Source organism: Elephas maximus, chromosome 22, assembly GCF_024166365.1.
Source record: "Elephas maximus indicus isolate mEleMax1 chromosome 22, mEleMax1 primary haplotype, whole genome shotgun sequence".
In the NCBI taxonomy this organism is placed as follows: Eukaryota; Metazoa; Chordata; class Mammalia; order Proboscidea; family Elephantidae; genus Elephas; species Elephas maximus.
In genome coordinates, this window is record NC_064840.1 from 45516326 (window position 1) to 45538865 (window position 22540).

At 45.1% G+C, this 22540-nt stretch overlaps 1 protein-coding gene across 1 annotated transcript; it reads left to right on the forward strand.

The window, feature by feature from the left end:
- The first annotated feature begins 2601 nt into the window (after nucleotides 1–2601).
- Nucleotides 2602–20748, forward strand: CLU (clusterin). The gene is made up of 9 exons (XM_049865699.1): nucleotides 2602–2754; nucleotides 8161–8296; nucleotides 9236–9384; nucleotides 11728–11898; nucleotides 12769–13177; nucleotides 14531–14638; nucleotides 18701–18927; nucleotides 20074–20255; nucleotides 20499–20748. Exons 1-9 carry the CDS (start codon nucleotides 2617–2619, stop codon nucleotides 20509–20511), a joined length of 1533 nt encoding a protein of 510 aa, XP_049721656.1. The 5' UTR covers nucleotides 2602–2616; the 3' UTR covers nucleotides 20512–20748.
- The last annotated feature ends 1792 nt before the right edge of the window (nucleotides 20749–22540 follow it).

A 22540-nucleotide genomic window follows, 5' to 3' on the forward strand; every position in this document is an offset into this window, starting at 1 on the left:
CGATTGTGGATTCAAGTAAAATGAAATCCTTGACAACTTCAATCTTTTCTCTGTTTACCATGATGTTGCTTATTGGTCCAGTTGTGAGAATTTTTGTTTTCTTTATGTTGAGGTGCAATCCATATTGAAGGCTGTGGTCTTTGATCTTCATCAGTAAGTGCTTCAAGTCCTCTTCACTTTCAGTAAGCAAGGTTGTGTCATTTGCATAACGCAGGTTGTTAATGAGTCTTCCTCCAATCCTGATGCCCTGTTCTTCTTTATATAGTCCAGCTTCTCAAATTATTTCCTCAGCATACAGATTGAATAGGTATGGTGAAAGGATACATCCCTAATGCACACCTTTCCTCACTTTAAGCCATGAAGTGTCTTCCTGTTCTGTTTAAACAGCTGCCTCTTGATCTATGTAAAGGTTCCTCATGAGGACAATTAAGTGTCCTGGAATTCTCATTCTTCACAATGTTATCCATAATTTGTTATGATCCACACAGTTGAATGCCTTTGCATGGTCAATAAGACACAGGTAAACATTTTTCTGGTATTCTCTGCTTTCAGTCAGGATCCACCTGACATCAGCAATGATATTCCTGGTTCCGAGCCCTCTTCTGAATCAGGCTTGAATTTCTGGCAGTTCCCTGTTGATATGCTGTTGCAGCCACTTTTGAATGATCTTCAAAAAAATTTTACTTGCATGTGATGTTGATGATATTGTTCAATAATTTCTGCATTCTGTGGAATCACCTTTTTTGGGAATAGGCGTAAATACGGACCTCTTCCAGTCATTTGGCCAGGTGGCTGTCTTCCAAATTTCTTGCCATAGACGAGTGAGTCCTTCCAGTGCTGCATCTGTTTGTTGAAACATCTCAACTGGTGGCGGCTTGTTTTTTGCCAGTGCCTTCAGTGCAGGTCGGACTTCTTCCTTCAGTACCATTGGTTCCTGCTCATATGGTACCTTCTGAATGGTTGAACGTCAACCGATTCTTTTTGGTACAGTGACTCTGTGTATTCCTTCCATCTTCTTTTGATGCTTCCTGAGTTGTTTAATATTTTCCCCATAGACTCCTTTGATATTGCAACTTGAGGCTTGAATTTTTCTTCAGTTCTTTCAGCTTGAGAAACGCAGAGAGTGTTCTTCCTTTTTGGTGTTCCATCTCCAGATCTTAAGTTGAAGAGGACCTTTCAAATCCCTCATTGAATAGGTTGGAGAAACTGAGGCCCAGAGAGGCAAAGAGGTGCAAAGTCACTCAGCCCCCTAGGGGTGGAGCTGGGACTGTAACCAGACTCCCATTCTCCAGGCCCAAGCCTTCTGGCTTCTTCACGTGCCTTCACAAGCTCCCTCTAGGCTGCCTCCTGCATCTATGAAGGAGGGCAAGAAAGGGATGAGGTCCTTGTTGTACTTGGACCTTCAGGAACCAGAGGCTGGGTCTCAAGACTGTACCTTGACAGTCATGAACAAGAAAGGTCAGCCCCTGGACATATAGCTCTCCCCTAAGCCCTTTCATTTCACATGGTTTTCAAAGTGTGGCACCGCAAAGCAAGCTGTTTGTACCTGCTCCATCCACCCTGTGCCCTTCAGTGTCAGAGCAGCCTTTCAGCCCCTTGCCTTCTTTCCTGTTGCTCAAATGCCCTGAGGGTCCAGAGTAAGTGGCTCAGCTTCTTCCCCAAGAAATAGCTGCACCTGAGGGGCTTCTGGGTTAGTCCTCTCTCTGTCAGGGGGTGGGCGGTTGTGACAGGAGCCATCTCCCACCTCCCTGTCCCTGGCCAAAGTGAGTCCACAAACAAGTTTCCTACTTTCAGAAGAAGGACCTTGTGGCAGATAGAGAGGAGAGAGCCCTCTTGGGTTTGCTGCATAATTCGTGGAGACCCAGTGCAAAATGAAAATGTAGGGCCTGTCGTTCAAAAATTAAGAATTTCAAGACTGCGAAAGCAGCACATTAAACCAAGCGGAGGGCTGCATGGGTCCCATGCAGGCAGCCCTGCTTGGCTGGGTCCCTGGTGGGTGGGGACAATAATTATGTATGCTTCTTGACCCAAGCAGCTGGGAAAAGTCCCCTGGTTGCGCAAATTTCTACTCTGTTGATTCCTAAACATATTTCTGTTTCCTCATGGCCTGGCAGTCTGAGAAGGGACAATGTGGTGGTTCAGGGAGTCAGGGTTTCAGTAATTTATTCTTTTCCTTCTCTAGCAAAACCACCTCTCCATTCCACCCTTATTATTTGACACTTTGCTACTTAAATGGGACAACAGAAGTGGTGTGTGTTCAGTGTGAATAATATTGTTCAGTGGGACAGGAGAATTGTGAAATTTTATTTTGGACTGAGAACCAACCAGGAGCGCAGTGGACATGACACCAACTCTGTGAGGGGGCGCTAAGGGTGAGACGCGAGACGCCCAGCTGTGCACACATTAACTAAAGCTCCCTCCTGGGGCGCCATCCTCCTACTCTGCACTCCCTGGGCGGCGCTGCGGCACCGCAGGGTCTATGAAATCTGCGCGCCATTCGCGGTGCCCGTGCGCCCCCTGGAGTCTCGCATCTGGTGCAGCACTGTCTGCCCCTCCACCCACACCCAGCGCAGGCTTCCAGAAAGCTCCCTGCGCATTTCTCGGCATTCTTTGGGCATGAGTCATGCAGGTTTGCAGCCAGCCCCAGAGGGGGTGTGTGCTAGACTGACCGCTATAAATACTGGCGCCCTGACTGTGCTCATCACGCAGCCTCGCCACAAGGAGGAGCGCACGGAAGCCCGGTGCCAGGGACCGGTGAGATGTACTTCCCGATCTTTCCTATCCCTGTGCAGAACCTACACCGGGACGGATGGGCGGGCGGGCGGGCAGGAGGTGGCAGCCATTCGGGGAGGGGATGGCAGGGATGTCAGAGCTGGGCTTAAGAGGGCATAAGGGAGGCCCAGGAACGGAGGTGGCTAGAGCCCGTCACAATGCAGCTGATCCAGGTGCTGAATTGGTGGGGCCCTGGGATGCCAGGGCGGCACACAGGCTGGGCCTCGGTAATGCCTGTGCTCATTAGCTCCAACTACATTTCTGTCGGGTGTAATGATCCTCCTTTTATAAAGATGAGACTTGGAGAAAGGGCTTGGATTGCCCCAGCCCACAGAGCTAGTGAGTAGTGGAGCTGGGGACTGCCTGCAGGCCCTTCCTGCCCCATCTTCCCTGTGAGGGTGCTGATCTCCGTTGTAGTTGTTGGTCTGCAGGTATGAGTCATCGTTTTCTGTAAATTCTGCAGTGCTCTGGATAATGTGTTTGTAAATATGATGTTTTGGATTTATATATATGATGCAGCTGCCTGCATCAGAGAAAAGGCATACAACCTCCTTCAGGCCTCGGATGGCTAATACAACCGTCTCATTTTATAGATGATTCTCTGAGGCCTAGAGGTTTAGGACTTGCTCTACAATTACGCAGCAAATAAGAGTCAGAATTGGTACTAGAATCTAAACCTTCTTGACCTTCCAGAATTTTTGGAACTAATTAAAACTGATTTTTTTAAAGCAATTTTTAAATTCCTTTAAATTTAATTTTAAGAGGTTTTAGGAATTTAAGAGTAAGTACAGGTACTGCAGAAGGATACTCATGAGACTTTTAGTTATAATAGTAGGAAATTAGAGACAAATGCCTGAATTTATGAGAATGGTAAAAATAAACTGGGGCACATCAGAACATAGAATATTATACAACCATAAAAAATATACTTTTAAAGAATATTTGAAGACAGTGGATATAAAGGATCTAATTGTGTAAAAATGCATAGAAAATAGAAGGACATATTAAAAATTAATATTTGCCTCTGGATAGTGTGACTTGTGGATGACTCATTTTCTCATTTTTCGTTTTGGGTTTGGTTTTCTACATTTAGGGAAGTGTTGAGATAGGCGCCTGGTCTCTGGCATCAGGCCTAGGTCTGCAGCTTGCAAGCTGTTCGCCCTCCTTACTTCGCGGTGTCTGGATCCTCCCCACCGCTCCTCTGCACTCTCACTGATCTCTTTAAGCCTCTAATCCCACCCTGCTGGGCCACCTACTGGCTTTGGAGGTGGTGCTTGGGAGCTTTATGGGGGCCGGTGAGTAAAATGCTCTGAGGAGGGTGTGCCTGGAGGAAAACTGCGCTCACAGTCAACCTTATGCCCCTCCATCTCCTTGTCTTCCTTCCTCTTCACAGCTCTGTCACCCACAGGGCCAGCTTTGGCTAATGAAGAAACCAGACCAGGTGGTTTAAGCCTCCTGTAGGGTTGCTATGAGTCAGAATCGACTCCACAGCAGTGGGCTTCTTTTCCTTTCCTTTTTTTGGTTGGGTGGAAGAAGGCTGCGAAGCAGTGGTGGAGAAAGAAGGGCCTTGGTGTAGCTCACCCAGTTAGAGCAGGTGGCAGGCCCAGTGGTTAGGAGCTGACAGAGGAAGCGAGTCAGGGAGGAGCGAGGGCCATTGCTGTAGTGCTGCCCTTGGACCAGCGATATCAGCATCACCTGCAGACTAGTTAGAAAAGCAGACTTGGAGCTTTGCCCTAGACCTACTGAATCAGAATCAGCATTTTAACAAGGTCATCAGGTGATTCTTGGGCACTTTACACTTTGAGAAGCCCTGAGCAGATCATTGGGGAGTAGCCCATGGTTTCCCTAAGGCAAAGCCACACAGACAGAGCAGGGACCACAGGCAGTCTATCTGTGCCTGTTTTGTTTCCTCTGACCCTCTATAGACACATTACCTCCTCCATATACTGCCAGTGAACAGAATTGGTCCTCGGTCAAATTATCAAGTAGTTAGAATTTACGATGATTATATAAGACCCTCGAGTTTATATAAAACACGCTCGCATCTCTGAAATGTACATTATGTCCATTTTACAGATGAAGAAACAGGCTTGGAAATTTAAGTGACTTGGTGTCAAGGAAAGAACACTGGACTGGGAAGAGTTGGGAGGGCTGAGTTTTCATCCTGGGGTTGCCATGAGCTTGCTGTGGGCCTTGGGGAGCCCCAGCGTATCTGGGCTTCAACCTCCCCTCTAAGGCAGAGGGATTGGGCAGGAATGATTTCTTTCCCAGCTCTGAGCTTGATGGCTTATGGAGGTCCCTAGGCTCTTGGTGGGAGACCCTGTATGAGCTACTGAGTCTCTGGACTCCTCATCTAGTACTCCTCCCTTTGACTGTTCTGCCTCCCCTTTCTTCAGCAACCACCGCCCCCCCCCCCCCCCCCCCCCCCCGGTCAGAACCTACCTCAGAGGATCTCGTATAGATTTCTCAGGAGTTGTTGCTGTCAGGGCCCTCTCCCAGAGAGGTGTCTCTTGCTTGCTTTGCCTCTCTGGTATGACAAAGGTTCTGTCCCTGCTTGAGGCATTTCAGGCCTCAGTGAGCAGCAGGCAGAACCTGTAAGACGGCCTTCCCCCATGCCTGAAATAGTACCATCTCCAGCCACCCACCTTGACTTTGGGGAAGGTGATGACCCTGCACTCTTCTCCCACATTCTCCTTCACTCTGTGGGACACCTAACTGCTTTTTGGGAGAGGCTTTCTTTATTGCTGTTCTACCAAGTATACAGATGGGCCTGGTGTTTGGAGTATGGTTTTTTGATGTGAGCAATTTCAGGAAGGGAGAGCATCCTCCTCCCCCTTGTGTTATGGGAAATGGGTGCGTTTAGATAAGCAGTGGGGTGGGGGAGGGGGAGGGTTTCTGCTTTGTGCAACATCTTGGGTCCATTGTGTAAGGCTGGGTCTGTGGGCCAGATCCCCTGGCTCCGGGCAGACAGCAGAGCGGTGGCCCGTGGCCGAAGCACTGTGGCAGGAAACACAGGTCTGGGGTTAGTGGGAAGGAACATTTGAAAAGGGGCCTGGCAAAGCAAAAGAGACTTTTCCTGAGGAACTGTTGGGGCCTGAGTCAGCTCCTTGGACTCACAGTTAACCCTTTGCCTTTGCTATTCCCCTCCTTCATTCTTCGTCTGCTTCACACAGAACACTTTCCCCTCTGTATTCTTTATTTATACTCCTCAATCCACACATAGCCTGGCTCAGTTCCCAAATGGGTTTAATTTCCTGTACCAACACAAAGGGTTGGTTGTTACTGCTGCTTTTTTTTTTTCCTAAATTTTATTTATTTTGTTGTTGAGACTGTACACAGAAATACATACATCAATTCAACAGTTTCTACATGTACAATTTAGTGACATTGATTATATTCTTTGAGTTGTGCAACCATTCTCACTCTCTTTTCTGAGGTGTTCTTCCTTCATTGACATAAATTCACTGCCCCCTGAGGTTCCTATCTAATCTTTCGAGTTGCTGTTGTCAATTTGATCCCATATAGATAGATCTTAAAAGAGCATAATGCTCAAAGCAGGCCTTTTTTACTAGTTAAGCTAAACTATGGTTCGGATTTAAGATGACCTTGGGATATTTTTGGTTTAAGGTTTAAAGATTATCTCAGGGCAATAGTTTTAGGGGTTCATCCACCCTTCATGGCTCTGGAAAATCTAGAGTCCATGAGAATTTTAAATTCTGTTCTGCATTTTCCCCCTTTTTAATCAGGATTCTTCTGTGGAATCTTTGACCAAAATGTTCAGTAATGGAAGCTGGACACCATTCAGTTCTTCTGGTCTCCTGGCAAAGGAGGCAGTTGTTCATGGAGGCAGTTAGCCACACATTCAATATCCTTCTCCTGTTCCTGACTCTCCTTCTTCCTGTATTGCTCCAGGTGAATAGAGACTAATTGTTGTGCCTTGGGAGGCCGCTTGCAAGCTTTTAAGACCCTAGGTACTACACAGTGAACTAGGAGGTAGGACGGAAGCACTAAACATGTTTTTTAGGCCAGGTAACAGGGGTGTGCCACAAAACCATGCCCCTAAACCTCCAAGCCAAGGAACCAAATCCCGTGAGATATTTGGTTGTACGTAAGCAGCCTCAGCAGCTACTCTTTTTTTTTTTTTTTTGTCATTTTTGTAAATATATCTATCACACAACTTTTGTCAATTCAGTTTTTTACAGATGTACATACAACTTATTGACAGCACTCACAATAGTCAACTGTGCAACTCTACCCTTAATCAATGTGATTTTTCCATCACAGTTAACCTCCTTTTCCCCCCTCCCTCCTGCCCCTGGTAACCACTAAGAAATTTTGACCTCTGTACATTTGCCTTTTCTTATCTTTTTATATAAGTGAGGTAATACAGTATTTGCCCTTTTGTGATTGGCTTATTTTACTCAGCATAATGCCTTCAAGCTCCATCCATATTGTAGTGTTTCAAGACTTCATTTCTACTACGTGCTGAGTATTGCATTGTATGTATGTACCACATTTTGTTTATCCATTCATCTGTTGATGGGCATTTAGGTTGTTTCCACCTTTTAGCTATTGTGAATAGTGCTGCAGTGAACATTGGTGTACAAGTCTCTTTTTGAGTCTCTGCTTTCAAGTCTTTTGGGAATTGCTGGGTCACATGGTAGTTGTATTTTTAGTTTTTTGAGAAACCGCCACAGTATTTTCTACAATGGCTGTACCATTTTGCATTTCCACCAGCAATGGATAAGGGTTTCAGTTTCCCCACATTCTCGCCAACATTCGTTACTGCCTTTTGAAAAGACATTTTAGGTGACAGGGAAGCTCAGTGGGGAAAAATGCTGTGATTGATTGTTAATGTCTGCTGTGGGTGAGGACTAGTGATGCCAACAGCAATGTGGGACTTACCAGAGCTCTGGGATGCAGTCCCCACTTTAGACAGAGCAGGGAGGGGGTGGACGAGTGATAAAAGGAAGGTGTTTTCAGTTTTGATAGGAGTAGGATCACCAGGTAGACTAACTTGCTATGCAAGGAGGCCAAGATACAGAAAGCTCTCGTGTCTTGCTTAGGCATTTATAGCTATTATGGAGGGAGAAGGAGGGCTTGGGATTGAGCCCAAGTGCCTTGACTTACAGATTTTATTTTTTCTATATTATACTGCTGTCCTGTAGGTCGTGCCTTGTATCTACTGCCGTCACTTTCTTTTAAAGGCATCCAATGAAAAGTCTGGTCTTTTCTACCAGTTTCCCCAGGGATAAATAAATACAGTGACAACAGCAACCTCTAAGCTCTGCATTCCTTGGAAGCTACTGCAGGCAGCACCAGGCTGGGCTGAAAGCTGGCAGACTGACTAGCCCGTTACCATGACATTTTCCTGTCCTGTACACACAGGGACGTGCTAGGATTCCAGAAGGAGAAGAAGGCAAGATGAAGACTCTTCTTTCTCTGCTGCTTCTGGGGCTGCTGCTGAATGGGGAGAAAGGACAGGTCCTGGGAGAAGAGACTGTCTCAGCCAATGAGCTCCAGGGTAAGTAGGCAAAGCATGATATCCCTCAGCCATGTAGGGAGGCCCCTCTTAGCAGTTCCTGGCACAGAGCTGGTTCTCTGGCAGAATGAGGTGGTAAGCCTCTTTCAGGACCATTTGTGTCTTGTGCATCCGGTCTGATTTCCCTCTCTTAGCCTCCACTCCCTGGCTTAGGCTGTTGTGGTCATTTTGGCCTCTAGATGTTTCCCAGCAAGACCAAACCCTTTCTGGCTGCTGCCTTTCACTCAGTTCCCAGTCCCCTTGGCTGACTCCATGCTCCTTTACCTTTTAGGCCTAGCTCCCACTCCCTCCTCCATACAGCTGCCCTGGACCCTTTGAGCATTTATTGATCTCCCCTTTCTGTATTTCCGTAGTACTTACCACATGGTTCAGTCCTCCATCTCTCCATTCAGACAGTCATGCTTCAGATCCTCAGCCCACAAGGGCAGGAAGGGGATATACAGTTTCTCATGAAGAATAGTCACCCTTCAGAGCTCAGCGTGGTGGTCTTTTCAGAGAGGACTTTCCTGAAACCCATCCTCCCTCCATTCTACCCTCCTCCTAATAGCTGACTAGTTCTTCTGGGCTAGTGGTTAAAAGCCCAAACTTTGATATCAGCCCTGGGATTGAGTCCTGCCTCCACCACTTTCTAGCCATATAACTGGATGAGTATCTCAATCTCAATTATGCTTTCTTTTCTTTATTTGTGAAATGGGGAAGATGACGGTGCTGGGAATATTAAAGAAAATGCCCGTGAGTGGAACCCTGCGATGGGAATCTGTTAGGCAAGGCTGGAGCCAAAAGGCTGCCTACCAGGGGGTCCCAGCCTTGACAGCCTGAGCCGAACACGACTTCTGCTTATTTTAGCTGGTACCCACGGTTATATCCCCAACGCCATCTCTTCCTCCTGCCTTATTCTATCTCCCTTCCCTTCTGTTGCAGAAATGTCCACCCAGGGGAGTAAGTACATTGATGAGGAAATTCAAAATGCCCTCAATGGGATGAAAGAGATAAAGACCCTAATGGGACAAACAGATGAAGAGCGCCAGACACTACTGAGCACCTTAGAGAAAGCCAAGAAGCAGAAAGAGGTAAGGATGAGCCAGACAACCACAGCTGCTGCCTTGAACAGCACTGCTGGAGCGGAGGAGGAATAATCCATAATCTGTGGGGTGCTTGGCTGGGTTGCCATGGTGACCCTCAGTCCAGTCAGGACTGAATCAGCTGATTCGGGGTTTGTAATGAAATAATAGAGATGGTTTATTATCTTTTGAAAGCTTCAGGCGTGAGATCCTGGGTCTGGTTTTGTTACAGATCTGGCCCAGGGCCTGATGCACCAGATTCACCTCAATTGCTTTTTCTAAACCTCTACCATGTACAAACTCCAAGTTAGGCATTGGATACAGTGGTCTCCAGGGTGAGGAGAGGGATGAAGCCCTACCTTCAGGAAGATTATCTAGTAGGAGGAATATGGTTGGGGTTAAGATAAGCACACACCAGGTTTCCTCATGTCTTTCAAGAGTTGTAGACCACTTCATAAGCAGACACCTTAAGTCTGAAAGTGAGCATATCAGGTCTAAAAACAAACAGTTCTCATCTAGTCTATTCCAACTCATGGTGACCCCATGTGTGTCACAGTAGAACTGTGCTCCACAGACTTTTCAATGACTAATATTTCAGAAATAGACCAGCAGGCCTTTCTTCTGAGGTACCCTGAGTAGGCTTGAGCCTCTGACCTTTCAGTTAGCAGCCAAGCAAGTTAAATCATTTGCACCACCAAGCCCTGTGCTTAATGATTCAACAAAACCAAAACACCATAATCCAATAAACAATTTATTTTAAAAGTCAGTGATCTCTTTAAGGGTATCCTAAATACCAAGTCCTATTACCACCCTACCCCTTATGGAGGAGATACTAGGATATAAGTAATCAAGAGATGCTAGGATGGGGTCACCTGCTAGCTTGATGATCCATAAGAAAACCATAGTGCATGGTAAAAACATTTCAAAGATCTAGAAATCTTGCAATAAGAAAACATGTGTAACTTCATTTAACCCAGTGTTTTCCATATCTAACTGACCACAAATTCCATTTTTTTCTGATTACTTTAAACACAATTTCATTGAAGCCACTTAAGGAATTGCTGGCCTAGATGCAGCTCTTAACTTTTCTTTGAAACGTAAAGCCCTTTCTTGGCATCGGTATTAGTTCTCACGGTTGTATGAGAATCCTCAGTAAGGGACAAGTCTTAATCTCAGATTTTTGGGGTTATCATTAGTGCTTGATATTCGACAATCCTAGTTTATTATAAACCACATCAAGTTTGGAAGACTGTATTACTTCTTAGTTGAAGAACGTGTGAACCAGAAAGACAGGAAGTGAATAATGTGCTTGACACTTATGTCTTGGGTCCATGGAGGTGTGGTGTCTTTCCCCAGCATGGAGCCGAGGACAGGGAGAGCAGGATGAAGACGCTGCAGAGCTCCAACCCCTCCTGAATCAGGTCTTCATAGCGTAGCTCTCCAATGGAGTGTGGGCAGTTTATTTAATATTTTCTTGATATACACTCATTTATAGAGATGTTAATATTGAAAAGTAAAAAAGTTTTTCCACCATTCTTTCACCTAAGGACAATTTACTATTAACAGGTAATATACTTCCTATTACTTTTCTCTATTTTTGACAGTGGCTGTATTCAAAATTATGAACTTTTAACATAAAAAATGCTGATTATAATAGTTAAAACTTATTATAGATAAGTTACTGTAATGATGTATCCTTTGTATGTACTGTGATTTGCTTAACTTGTCCTCTACTTTTGAATATCGGGGTGAATTCCAGTATTTTTTGCCATAAACACTATAACAAATATACTTAGGCATAAGGATTTTTTGCTTTCTTATAGGAATTCCTTGGGATAGATTCTTATAGAATTATTGGGTCAAATGGTATGGACGTATTGAAGAATTTGGATAATTGTAGTGATTTTGGTTTTGAAAGCTTGTCTATTCCCATTGCGTGCCAAGGGCTGTGGAGGTACAATAGAAAAATAAGACTCAGGGAGCCTCTGGCTGCTTTGGAAGACAACGTTTAAACACCAGAAGATGAGAATAGAAAATTAGATGTAAATGAGAGGTAAGACAGTAAATGCAATGAGTCAGAGAAAGGAAATGTCCACATGGGTGATAGTAGTTGGGACTTTAAGGAACAGTTGGGTCTTAGAGGATGAAAGTGTTTTTATAGATAGGTGGGGAGGGAATTCCAGGTCAGCAAGTGAAGGAAAACATGAGCCAAAGCAGGGTGGGGATCAGCACACTGTGTTGGTCAGAGGAAGAGCTGCCTGGGTGAAGGGGCCAGGCACTGAAAGTGGCACTGCTTGGGAGGGGAAGGAAGGTGGTTTCCAGGTGGTTAATCCATCCTGGGTCTTCCTGTAGGATGCTGTAAAGGTGACCAGGGATACTGAAATGAAGCTGAAGGCGTCCCCAGAGGTATGCAATGATACTATGACAGCTCTCTGGGAGGAATGTAAGCCCTGCCTGAAACATACCTGTGTGAAGTTCTACACTCGCGTCTGCAGAAGTGGCTCTCCAGCAGTTGGCCATCAGGTGAAAGGGGAAACGCTTCTTGGGCACAGCCTGGGCTCTGGATGGGGAATGAGGGCTTGAAGAGATAGGCCTCTGCCCTTAAGTGGGTCGCCTTTTAGTTTCTGGTCTTTATTCCAAGACAGATTAAAGCAGGGCTGTGTAGGGAAGTCCCAGGGTGAGTGGGGGATCAAATGCTTCCTCAGCTCTGACCACAGACCCAGGCCCTTGTTGGAGGAAGCAGTGGTCAGGAAAGAGGTAGACTTTACCTTTTCTCTCATTATAGTAGTCCAGACTAAATATGCTTCATTTCACGTGCCACGTACAATTGATTAGGACTGACTGTACCTGGGCCCAAACTGCCATAATCAATTGGTAATGTCTGCTATAAGTACAGAAACGTGGAGTAAAAGCATTCTGCCAGCTATTTGCCATCTCTTACTAGACTTTCATCCATCAATAATTAGTGTGTAATGTAACAAATGGTTTCACAGTTTGGCAGAGCCCTGTGTCCACGTAGGCAGAAGGAAGGAGTTTGAGTATTTGGTTGGGACTCAGATGAATTTTGCCATTTCCTAAAGGCATATCAGCTGGCCCTCAGCCCAGCTTGGGTGGGTCTTATTGGTGGCCAAAGACGACTGTGACAGGCCTCGCAGGTGTCTATAAGCTCTTCTTCACTGGAGGAGGTAGAATGGGAGGGCACTGGCATTGGCCTGACAGTTTGGGTACCTGAAGGCCAGTCCCAGCTGGGCCTTTTGTCACTTGCTGTGTGACTATGAGGAGACCGAGGTACAGCAAAGAGCCAGGCCTGGCCCTGTCTCAACAAAAGGGAAGTGCTGGGGCCTGTGGCCTTAGTGAACCTCTCCTAATCATGGCCCATTTTGGCTCTTGCAGCTTGACGAGTTCCTGAACCAGACCTCTCCCTTTTACATCTGGATTGATGGCGACCGCGTTGACACCCTGCTGGAGAACAACCAGGAGCAGACCCACATGCTGGACGCCATGGAGGACAGGTTCAGCCAGGTGTCCAGAGCAATGGACAAGCTATTCCAGAGCAGATTCTTCAGAATGGAGCCCCTGAAGCCTTTCTTTCACTCTCCCTTCAGCTCGTTCCGTGACAGTTCTTTTCATAAGCCCTACTTCTTCTATCCCAAGTCTCGTGTGGTCCGAAACACAGTGCCTTTCTTCTTTCATGAACCTCTGAACTTCCTAGACTTGTTCCGGCCCTTCTCTGACCTGATACAGCAGGCTCAACAGGCCATGGATATCTCCCGCCAACCCCTGATAGGGGAATTTGCAACAGGTTTGAAAGATGTCTTGTTCTTCATAGGAAGGGATGGGAACTAACAGTTGGTTGGGCACTGAACACTCTCGTTAGATGCTATGAACCATGCCAGGTGGCTTTGTGTATGCCATCTCAAATTTTCTCCAGCAACCCTCTGAGGATGGTATTATCCCCATTTAAGAAGGAGAAGACTAAGACAGAGAGGTAAAGGAATGTGTCCAAGTTTCCCAGCTGATAAAAGTGGGATCCAGTCAAACTTAGCATTGTAGGCTTGCACTCTATTCTATCTAGTCTGTCGTGTCCCCACCCCCGCCCCACCCCCCCAGTAACTGCTAAGTATTGTATTGACTACTCCTTCCAGAGAACCAGAATGCCCTTGCCAAGTGGCTGTGAGTGGAGGCCATTCACATATGGTGACAAATTAAGGAAAGTGTTCATGGCTGTAACCTCAGGGCCTGGTACAGAATGGGTACTCAGTGACTTTTTTTTGAATGAATGAAGTCTGATATGGGCAAAGGGGTCCCTGGGTGGTACAAACAGTTAATGTGGCTGGCTGCTAACCTAAAGGTTGGAGGTCTGAGTCTACCCAGAGGCTCCTCAGAGGAAAGGCCTGACAATCTACTGAAAACCCTATGAAGTACAGTTCTACTTTCACACAAATGGGGTTGCTATGAGTCAGAATTGACTTGACGGCAACTGATTTAACATGGGCAAGAAAATTTGATGCTCAAGAAATGATTTCCTTTATTCAATTGATAAATATGTGTGATAAACACCATCCCTTATGGTTTGACTGGTACTAATTTGGGTTGAAATGGTTTGGAAATACAGGAGGGCCTTGAATTAAAAAAGCTTCTGCTACATATTCATAATGGGTGAAACCCTGTGCTATAAAGAGGCTAGAAGGAGGATCCCGTTTCTGCCTTCAAAGGGCTTGCCAACTGGCTGGGGAGAAAGAAATGAGCCAGATAGAATGCAGAGCAAATATGATGCCAAAGAGACGTGCAAACACTTAAGGGCATAGGAGGTAGGGAGGCTTCATCAGATGGAGGGGGTGGGAAGGGAGGCCATACCCAACTGAGGGAGCCATGTGAGCATAGCCTGGAGGCGGGTAGAAAGGACCAGTCAGGGCACCATGTGTGCTCTGCCCTGGGCAGTCCATGATCTGAGCCACCTCCTGGTCATTTGTCAGGGGGCCCTCAGTCAGAGGCCCAGGTGTTTAGGCTAATCTCCAAATTCCAGCCTGCCCTGACAACAGAGCCCTCTGAAAGAGCCACACAGTAGTGTGGAAGGGTTCAGAGAAATAGGTGTGGCCCAACTCTGTACTGTTGAATACCACATCATGACGATCTCTTCCCTCTGTGTCTCCAGGAAACAGCAACGATACCCGCCTTGTGTGCCGGGAAATGCGCCGCAACTCCACGGGATGCCTGAAGATGAAGGATCAGTGTGAGAAGTGCCAGGAGATCTTGTCAGTGGGTGAGTCGGGAGGCCAGATTGGAAGCTCTGCTCACTATTGCCTCTGTCTTTGGGTCACTGGGTTCCTCTCTGGGGCTGCCTTTATGGAGTTAGACAGGTGGGAGCTCAGACTCCAGTTCTACTGTCTTTTAGCTGTGGCCCACGGGCAAGTCCTTAGCCTCACTCAGCCTGATTTCCTCACCTGTATAGTGGGGTCAGAGTCCCTGTAAGGTACACATGGTTAACACACTCAGCTTCTGACTGAAAGGTTGGAGGTTTAAGTACACCCAGAGGTGCCTCAGAAAAAAAGACCTGATGATCTCCTGAAAAATCAGCCATTGAAAACCCTGTGGAGCACAGTTCTACTCTGACACAAATGGTGGGGGCACACCGAGAGTTAGAGTCAACTTGATAGCAACTGTGTTTTTTTTGTTTTGTTTTCTATTGATGTTAAAATGCATGGTTGTCGTGAAGTCAGTGAGACAGTATGGGCAGTGCCTACCACTTCATCTGGCACGCGATAAGCAGGCAATCCACAGTAGTACTGTTGTGCTTTTAAAAAGAAAAATCATCATGCTTTGGTCTTTTGTTATTCTGATCCCAAGTCCCAAGTGTGGTTGTCATGATTGTTGTTAGTGGTCGTCAGGTAGGTTCTGACTCACGGTGACCTCATGTACAACAGAATGAAATATTGCCCAGTCCTGCACCATCTTTATAATCATTGGTATGCTCGAGTCCAGCGGCCACCGTGTATTCTGAGTGCCTCATCTTCCAGCAGGACTCATCTTCCGGCACTATATCAGCAGTACTCTATTATCCTCCGTAGGGTTTTCACTGGCTAATTTTCAGAAGTAGATTGCCAGACGTTTCTCCCTAGTCTATGTTAGTCTGGAAGCTCTGCTGAAACCTGTCCACCACGGATGATCCTGCTGGTATTTGAAATACCAGTGGCATAGCTTTCAGTGTCATAGTAACACGCAAGCCACCACAGTACAACAAACTGACAGACAGGTGGTGGACCACGCATAGTAGACGTCTTCATTTTTCTCTGTAAATTATGGAATTTTATAGAACCAGTGTGTATTTTGTTTAACAAATACTCACCATGTGCCAGGCACTGTTCTAAACATTTTACAAACATATCCCTTTCCTTCTGACAACACTATGAGTTGGGTACATTATTGTCTATATTTTATAGAGAAGGAAACTGAGTCCCGGAAAGATTAAGTAACTTGCCCAAGATTATTTCACTCCCAAGTTGGGGAGCTGGGATTCAAACTGAGGTGGTTGTGATATATTCTTGACTGGTGTGCTGTGTTCTCTCCCCGGGGGTGGGGGGGGCCTCTGGCCACCTGGGTTACAGGTAGTGGTGTCTTGGCATCCCAGTAATATTTTCTTTGATTGGTTGGTCCTCTGTGCAAAGGAAATATTTCACTTCAGCTGTTCTCCTCAATTTTATTACATCTGGACATTGACTACATTCTTCCTACTTTGAGATGACATATATGAAAGTATTTAGAATAGTTCCTGGTCCATAGTAGCACATGCTTGGAAAGGGTTAATTGTTTCCCTTGTCAAATTGCTTATCAATCTTGTGGCTTTGCGTTTACTTAATATGTTTGGATTTGCCAGGGCAGACCTTGGGAGTCTAAATATTCCTAGCTTCATTCCTGTAATTTTAGAAGCCACTGCAAAATAAACAGTAGTGCCACAGGAAGTGCCTCAAGTAAGAAGTATAGAATAGTACACAATTAAGCCTCTTGGGCTTTTCTCAGAAAATATAATAGTTGTTATAGCATAAATTATATGGTGCCTCACTATAAGAAAGTTAATCAGGTGAGGGCAAGAAGAAAAGATGTACAGATGCCTAGAATGTACAGCTTAGTACCTTTGACATTGATCTTCGTGTTCGCTCATCACAGCTTAACTAAACACTGGCCTTCTTTTCTACACTGAGGAAGACTTACTACTTCTTACTTACGCTTGCAACCATATGAGGTCCCTGGGTGGCGCAAATAGTTTGTTCTTGGCTATTAGCCTAAAGGTTGGTAGTTTGAACCCAAAGTCCTGATGATCTGCTTTTGTAAAGATTACAGCTAAGAAAACCCTACAGAGCTCAGTTCTACTCGCTAACACATGGAGTCGACATGAGTCAGAAACAACTTGATGTCAACGAATTTGTTTGTTTTGCAACTGTATGAGCATGTACTGAAGGGGAACTCTAGACTAGGATTTCTCAACTTCAGCACTATTGACACTTTGGGCTGATGATTCTTTGTTGGCAGGGGGGCTGTCCTATGCATTGTAGGATGTTTAGCAGCATGTCTGGTCTCTACTCACTAGATGCCAGTGGTACCTTCTCCTGAGTCATGACAATCAAAATATCTTTGGACATTGCCAGATATTCCCTGGGAGGAAGAATTGCCCCAGTTGAGAACCACCCCTCTAGCCTGGGTCTGGGCTCTCAAAGATTTTTTTTACTTTTTAATTATCCCTCAGTAAAGGTTAAAGTTAGTTATTATATTTTTCTAAACCTGGTTCCTTTTTAGGAATCCTTTTCCTTGTCCCATATAATGTTTTACTTTCCTTGAATATAAATGATTGTAGTCAACTCCTCTGAAGTGTGTGAAGATCTTCTTTCCCCTGACCCCTTTAGGTTTGATGTACTCTCTGGATGTTTCTCTCCCCTCTGGATAATTTTGAAAATAATTCCGGGGAAAAAATAGTAGTATTACATCCTGCAATAGGCACTTGGGAACCAAAAGAATGAGCTATCTTGATGAGTCTGGTGAGCAGCTGTGGGTGGGCAGGTGGGCAGGTAAGGACTCCCTGCCACTGGGCTGCAATGCTGGGGAAAGCTGTGTGGCCTGAGTGTCCTTCTGCTGCTTGCGCTCTTGGGCCCAGAATCTCCAACTCTGCAGATATACTCAAAAGACAAGCTGGAATAATGATCCAGAACCACAGATGCAGAGTAGGAAGAGCCCAAGTTTAGGAGTTAAAGACTTGGGTTCAGCCCTGGTCCCACAAATCATTAACTCCATGACTTTAGGCAAAATCTTTACTTCTGTAGGGTCGCTATGCGTGAGAATCCACTCGGTGGCAAGGTTTTTTTTTTTTTTTTTTTTTTTTTACTTCTGTGGGCCTCAGTTTCATTATTGGTAAATAAACCAGTTGCTGTCGAGTAAGTTCTGACTCATAGTGACCCTGTATGTGACAGAGTAGAGCTGTGCTCCATAGGGTTTTCAGTGGCTGACTTCTTGGCTTTAGATCACTGGGCCTTTCTTCACAGGCACGGGTGGACTTGAACCTCCAGCCTTTCAGTTAGCAGCTGAGTGTGTTAGCAATTTGTACCATCCAGGGACTCCTATGAGTGGGAAAAAAAAAAAAAACAGTGCCGTTGAGTTGGTTCCGACTCATAGCAACCCTACGGGACAGAGTAGAACTGCCCCATATAGTTTCCAAGGAGCACCTGGTGGATTCGAACCGCAGACCCTTTGGTTTGCAGCTGTAGCACTTAACCACTATGCCACCAGGGTAAATAGGAGTGCTAATGCTTAAAGCATAGTACATCTGATTATTAGAGAAAATGTATATTCAAAGCACCGTACATGGTGTCTGGTACATAGTAGGTGCTGCACGAATGGTAGCTGTAAGTAATATTTCCTGAAATTATTCCTGAGAGGGACTAGGACAGCAAGAATAGGTCCTGGTCTGAGAACATGGAAGACCCTAGATCAATGCTATTCAAAGTATGTTCCTTCACTCAACACTGTTACCAGTCCCCCAGGGGATAAAGGACCTTTACCTAAATATAAGTCAGTTATGCCACTAAGCACACTGTTTAGTGCAGCTGGTAATTTTTTCCAGAGCAAGACTTTCTCAGTGATGGAAGCAATGGGTTGATTGACCTTCTGCTGCAAGCTCTTTATTTTGCTGTGGATTGGTAACAAACCATTGTGTACCACCACTTGGAATGGCACTGTGTTAAATCCTGGCTGTGTGAGCCAGTTTCCATTCACATTCTCATTCCTATCTGCCTTCTCTTCACATTTCTGCCCCCTCCCCTTTTGTATTTCTCTGCAGACTGTTCTGCCAGCAACCCAGCTCAGGCACAGCTGCGACAGGAGCTTAAGACTGCCCTCCAGATTGCTGAGAAATTCACCAAGCAATATGACGAACTGCTCAGGTCATACCAGCAGAAAATGTTTAATACCTCCTCCCTGCTGAGCCAGCTGAACCAGCAGTTTAGTTGGGTGTCCCAGCTGGCTAACCACACACAAAATGACGAAGCCTATCTCCAGGTCTTCTCGGTGAGTCCTGTCCCCACCACACACTGAAGGAATAGCCTCTCTTATTCTCTATCTATATTGTACCCATTTTCATGGTCCAGCTTCCTTAGTAAAACCTTCCTGAGCATCCCACAAAATAGTGACCATTTATCTTCTCTGTCATTCATTAGGTGCCCTGGGGGTACAGTGGTAAAGCTCTTAGTTGCTAACCAAAAAATTGGCAGTTGGAACCCACCAGTTGCTCTGTGGGAAAAAGATATGGCAGTCTGCTTCTCTGAAGATTTACAGCCTTGGAAACTCTATGGGGCACTTCTACTCTGTCCTATAAGGTTGCTATGAGTTGAAATTGACCTGACAGCAACAGGTTTTATCATTCATTACCCATATATTATGTTGTTTTGTCAGTTGTCTTTTTACCAAGGATTTATCTGAGGGACCCGAGATGGGGTCTGGAGGAGATGTGAGCCTCTCTTGGGGACAAAATGGGACTAAGGTATTAACGAGGGCACCTACACTTTTGATTGAGTCAGGAACTGTATCATATATCAGAAACTAAAATTGTTGCATATATTGTTACAATGAATTCTCATAACTCAGGGAGCTAAGCTATGGTGATCCTATTTTACAGATGAGGAAATGAGAGATAAAACAGCTTACTCAAGGTCAAATAATTGACTGGTGAAAAGCACGGGGACTTGTACCTGTCTGGTTGGCTGTCATGCCTGTACTCTTTTCATAAAGCTGTCTTGTTGCCCTGTGCCTTGCAGAATGGCTCTTGAATTGGTGCATTCTTTTCTGCCTGTAGTCGAAAGCCTCTTTCTAGTACCGGGAGCCTGTTTTGCTTTGTTCCTTAATTCTCTTCTACCACAGGCCTGGCCAGTGACTGCTCAAAGAAAATATGGTGACATATTTTACTTTATACGCTCCCACTAGGCTGGTCGTTTGTGGATGGCATTTGCACCTACAAACAAGTGTCTGTGGTTTAGGGCATTTCTGTTCACTGAGTTGTTCAGATGTCTGGATTACTAAAAAGCAAAGGGGTCACCTATCTAGGTTTTTTAGGAAGGAGCGAAGAGAACTTCCGTATCATATGCCTAACTTACATTGCAAAGTAGGTGCATTTTGACTATAACATTTTAGCTACCTTCTTACCTGTTTTTCTTCTAGGTGACTTCCAAAACTCCTGACTTGGATAAGTTTTCTAAGCCAGGGGATACTGAGGTGGTTGTGAAGCTCTTTGATTCTGATCCCATGACTGTGATGGTCTCGAAAGAAGTCTCCTGGGATAGGCCTAAATTTATGGAGATTGTGGCAAAGAAAGCCCTGGACAAGTTCCGCGAAAAGAACCAGTGAGTGTGGGGGCCTTTACAGCTCTCAGGTTCCTGGGAGCAAAAAATAAGTAAATAAAAAGAGGCACAGTTTGGTGAGAGTTACGGCTTCTGTAGCCAGAGCACAAGAGTGGAACCAGGAAACCTTTGGGAATTTTATTTTTCCTTTAGAAGTTGTTCTTTCTTAGCTGATATGAATTTGAGTGTTGGTGGCTGCCTTCCGTGAATATTGAGCCCTCCTCTCTTCCCCCTCTTTTTTTTCAGAGAGGAGGAGTGAGATGTGAATGCTGCTTTTCCCTGTGTGGGGTCTCTTGAGTCCAGTCCTCCAAGATAAGCCCCAGGCCCCAGAGAGAACTCTGCACGTTGCCAAGTAACATGGCCCTGGGCTCTAGGCCCTCCCACCCGACCCCACCACTCCCCTCCCTTCTGGATTCTGCACTCTAATGCCTGCTAGTGGGAAGAGCTCCTTCCACATGCAACTAATTCAATAAAACTGCTTTGTGTGATCTGACTGCTCTGGAGTAACCTGTTTTTATACTCTGCTTGTCTACCTCCCCCTCCACCATTTTGGTATTAAAAAAAAAAAAGGAAAACGGGCTAAGATGGCATAGAGACTATCATATAGTTGAAAATAAAGGAGGTACGAAGATGAAGTTGACCCAATTCAAGTTTTTTTTTTTTTTTTTTGCTTTAAGGGAGAGATGGATTCCAGCAAGCCAACTAAAACAAATTCCTAAAAACCACATCTTTTCTATTCCATTATAAAACTGTAGATGTATTCTAATTGGAGAGAAACTTCCCAAAGAAATACATTGAAAATAAGGGTAAAGAAGAAGCATTAATAAGTTCACAGGCATATTGGGTACTTTAAATAATACAAAGTGCCAGTTTCTTTAATGGAAACTATAGTGCCCAAAAGACAAAGTAAGGCAGTTTTCTTTTTAGTTGTATGAGCTAGGGGTCTCTGTGGTACCTCCTTGACTCTGGCATTGTTTGTCCACTGTCAGTCCATACAAGCTTTATATCTTGCCCTAAACCACAGGAGATTCTTCTCGGCTTGTTTTTCCTGCTACTAGTCCAGTTGCTGCTGAGCCAATTTCAATTTATGGAGACCCCTTGTGTGTTAAATTAGAACTGTGCTCCACAGGGCTTTCAATGGCTAGTTGTTTGAAAGTGCCTCTGTGTGGACTCGAACCTGAAGCCTTTCATTTAGCAGCCAAGCATGTTAACCATTTGTACCACCCAGTTGACTTGCTACTCATTCTGAAATACAGCTGGGCTGCAGTACCCTGTCTTACCAGCAGGCCACCCTAACAACCTTGGTACATGTCTCAACATTAAATAAAATAGCCTTTGCATTTATTAATATTCTCTAACTATAGAATTCTGTTCATCAAATATACTTTAAATGGAAAAAATATCTGGCTGTATCTCATAGATTTGTATCAAAGTCCACATGTAAATTAATAGCTTAGAATATTCTTAGGTCACTGTCCCTTGTCTCTCGTTATAAGCAACTCAGCCACATGAGCAACAAATTCTTAAGGATGAGTTTATGTCGAAAGAAGTTAATATTTTAGGATTGCTATCAAGAAAATTCAGTGTAAAATGAATATGCTTCACTTAATCACATACATTGAGTTGTGGGATAAATTATAAATTATATATCACAATAGTGTCACACAGCACATTTTAAAAATTATTTTCTCTTCTATCATTATGTCGGAAACCTTGGAGGCGTGGTGGTTAAGAGCTATGTCTGCTAACCAAAAGGTCAGCAGTTTGAAACCACCAGGTTCTCCGCGGAAACTCTGTGGATATGTTGCTGGATTCTAGACGTTGCTAGATCCAGTCTTTTTTTTTCAGGCGACCTACTTTAAACTTGCGTCAAGTAACATAAGTTCCTGATGTGACTCTGAGTTGTGCTGGGATTTCTTCTCTCCACCCTTTTTCCCCCTTTGCACAGGGTTTGAGGGTCCTTGGATGATCCTCCCTCCCTGACAGAAGTTCCAGCCTGAAGCACTAGAGAATATTGAGGCAGGACACGAGATCACCAAGGCATAGGGGTGAGATGTGAATAATTTTGGTTGGGAGACTGCGGGTAATGAGTCCTAGTTTCTGGCTTCTAAGACTCTTGTGGCAAAGTGGGAGCAGGGCTTGAGGCTGCTGTTCTGAGAAGAAAGGGCTTTCACATTTGGCCAGAAAGAGACATAACCTGCTGTTAACCCCTATGTTGACGCTTGACTGCTCTCTACCAGAATGTTCTAATAAGATATGATGATCTCTAATGACTACAAGGTAAAAAG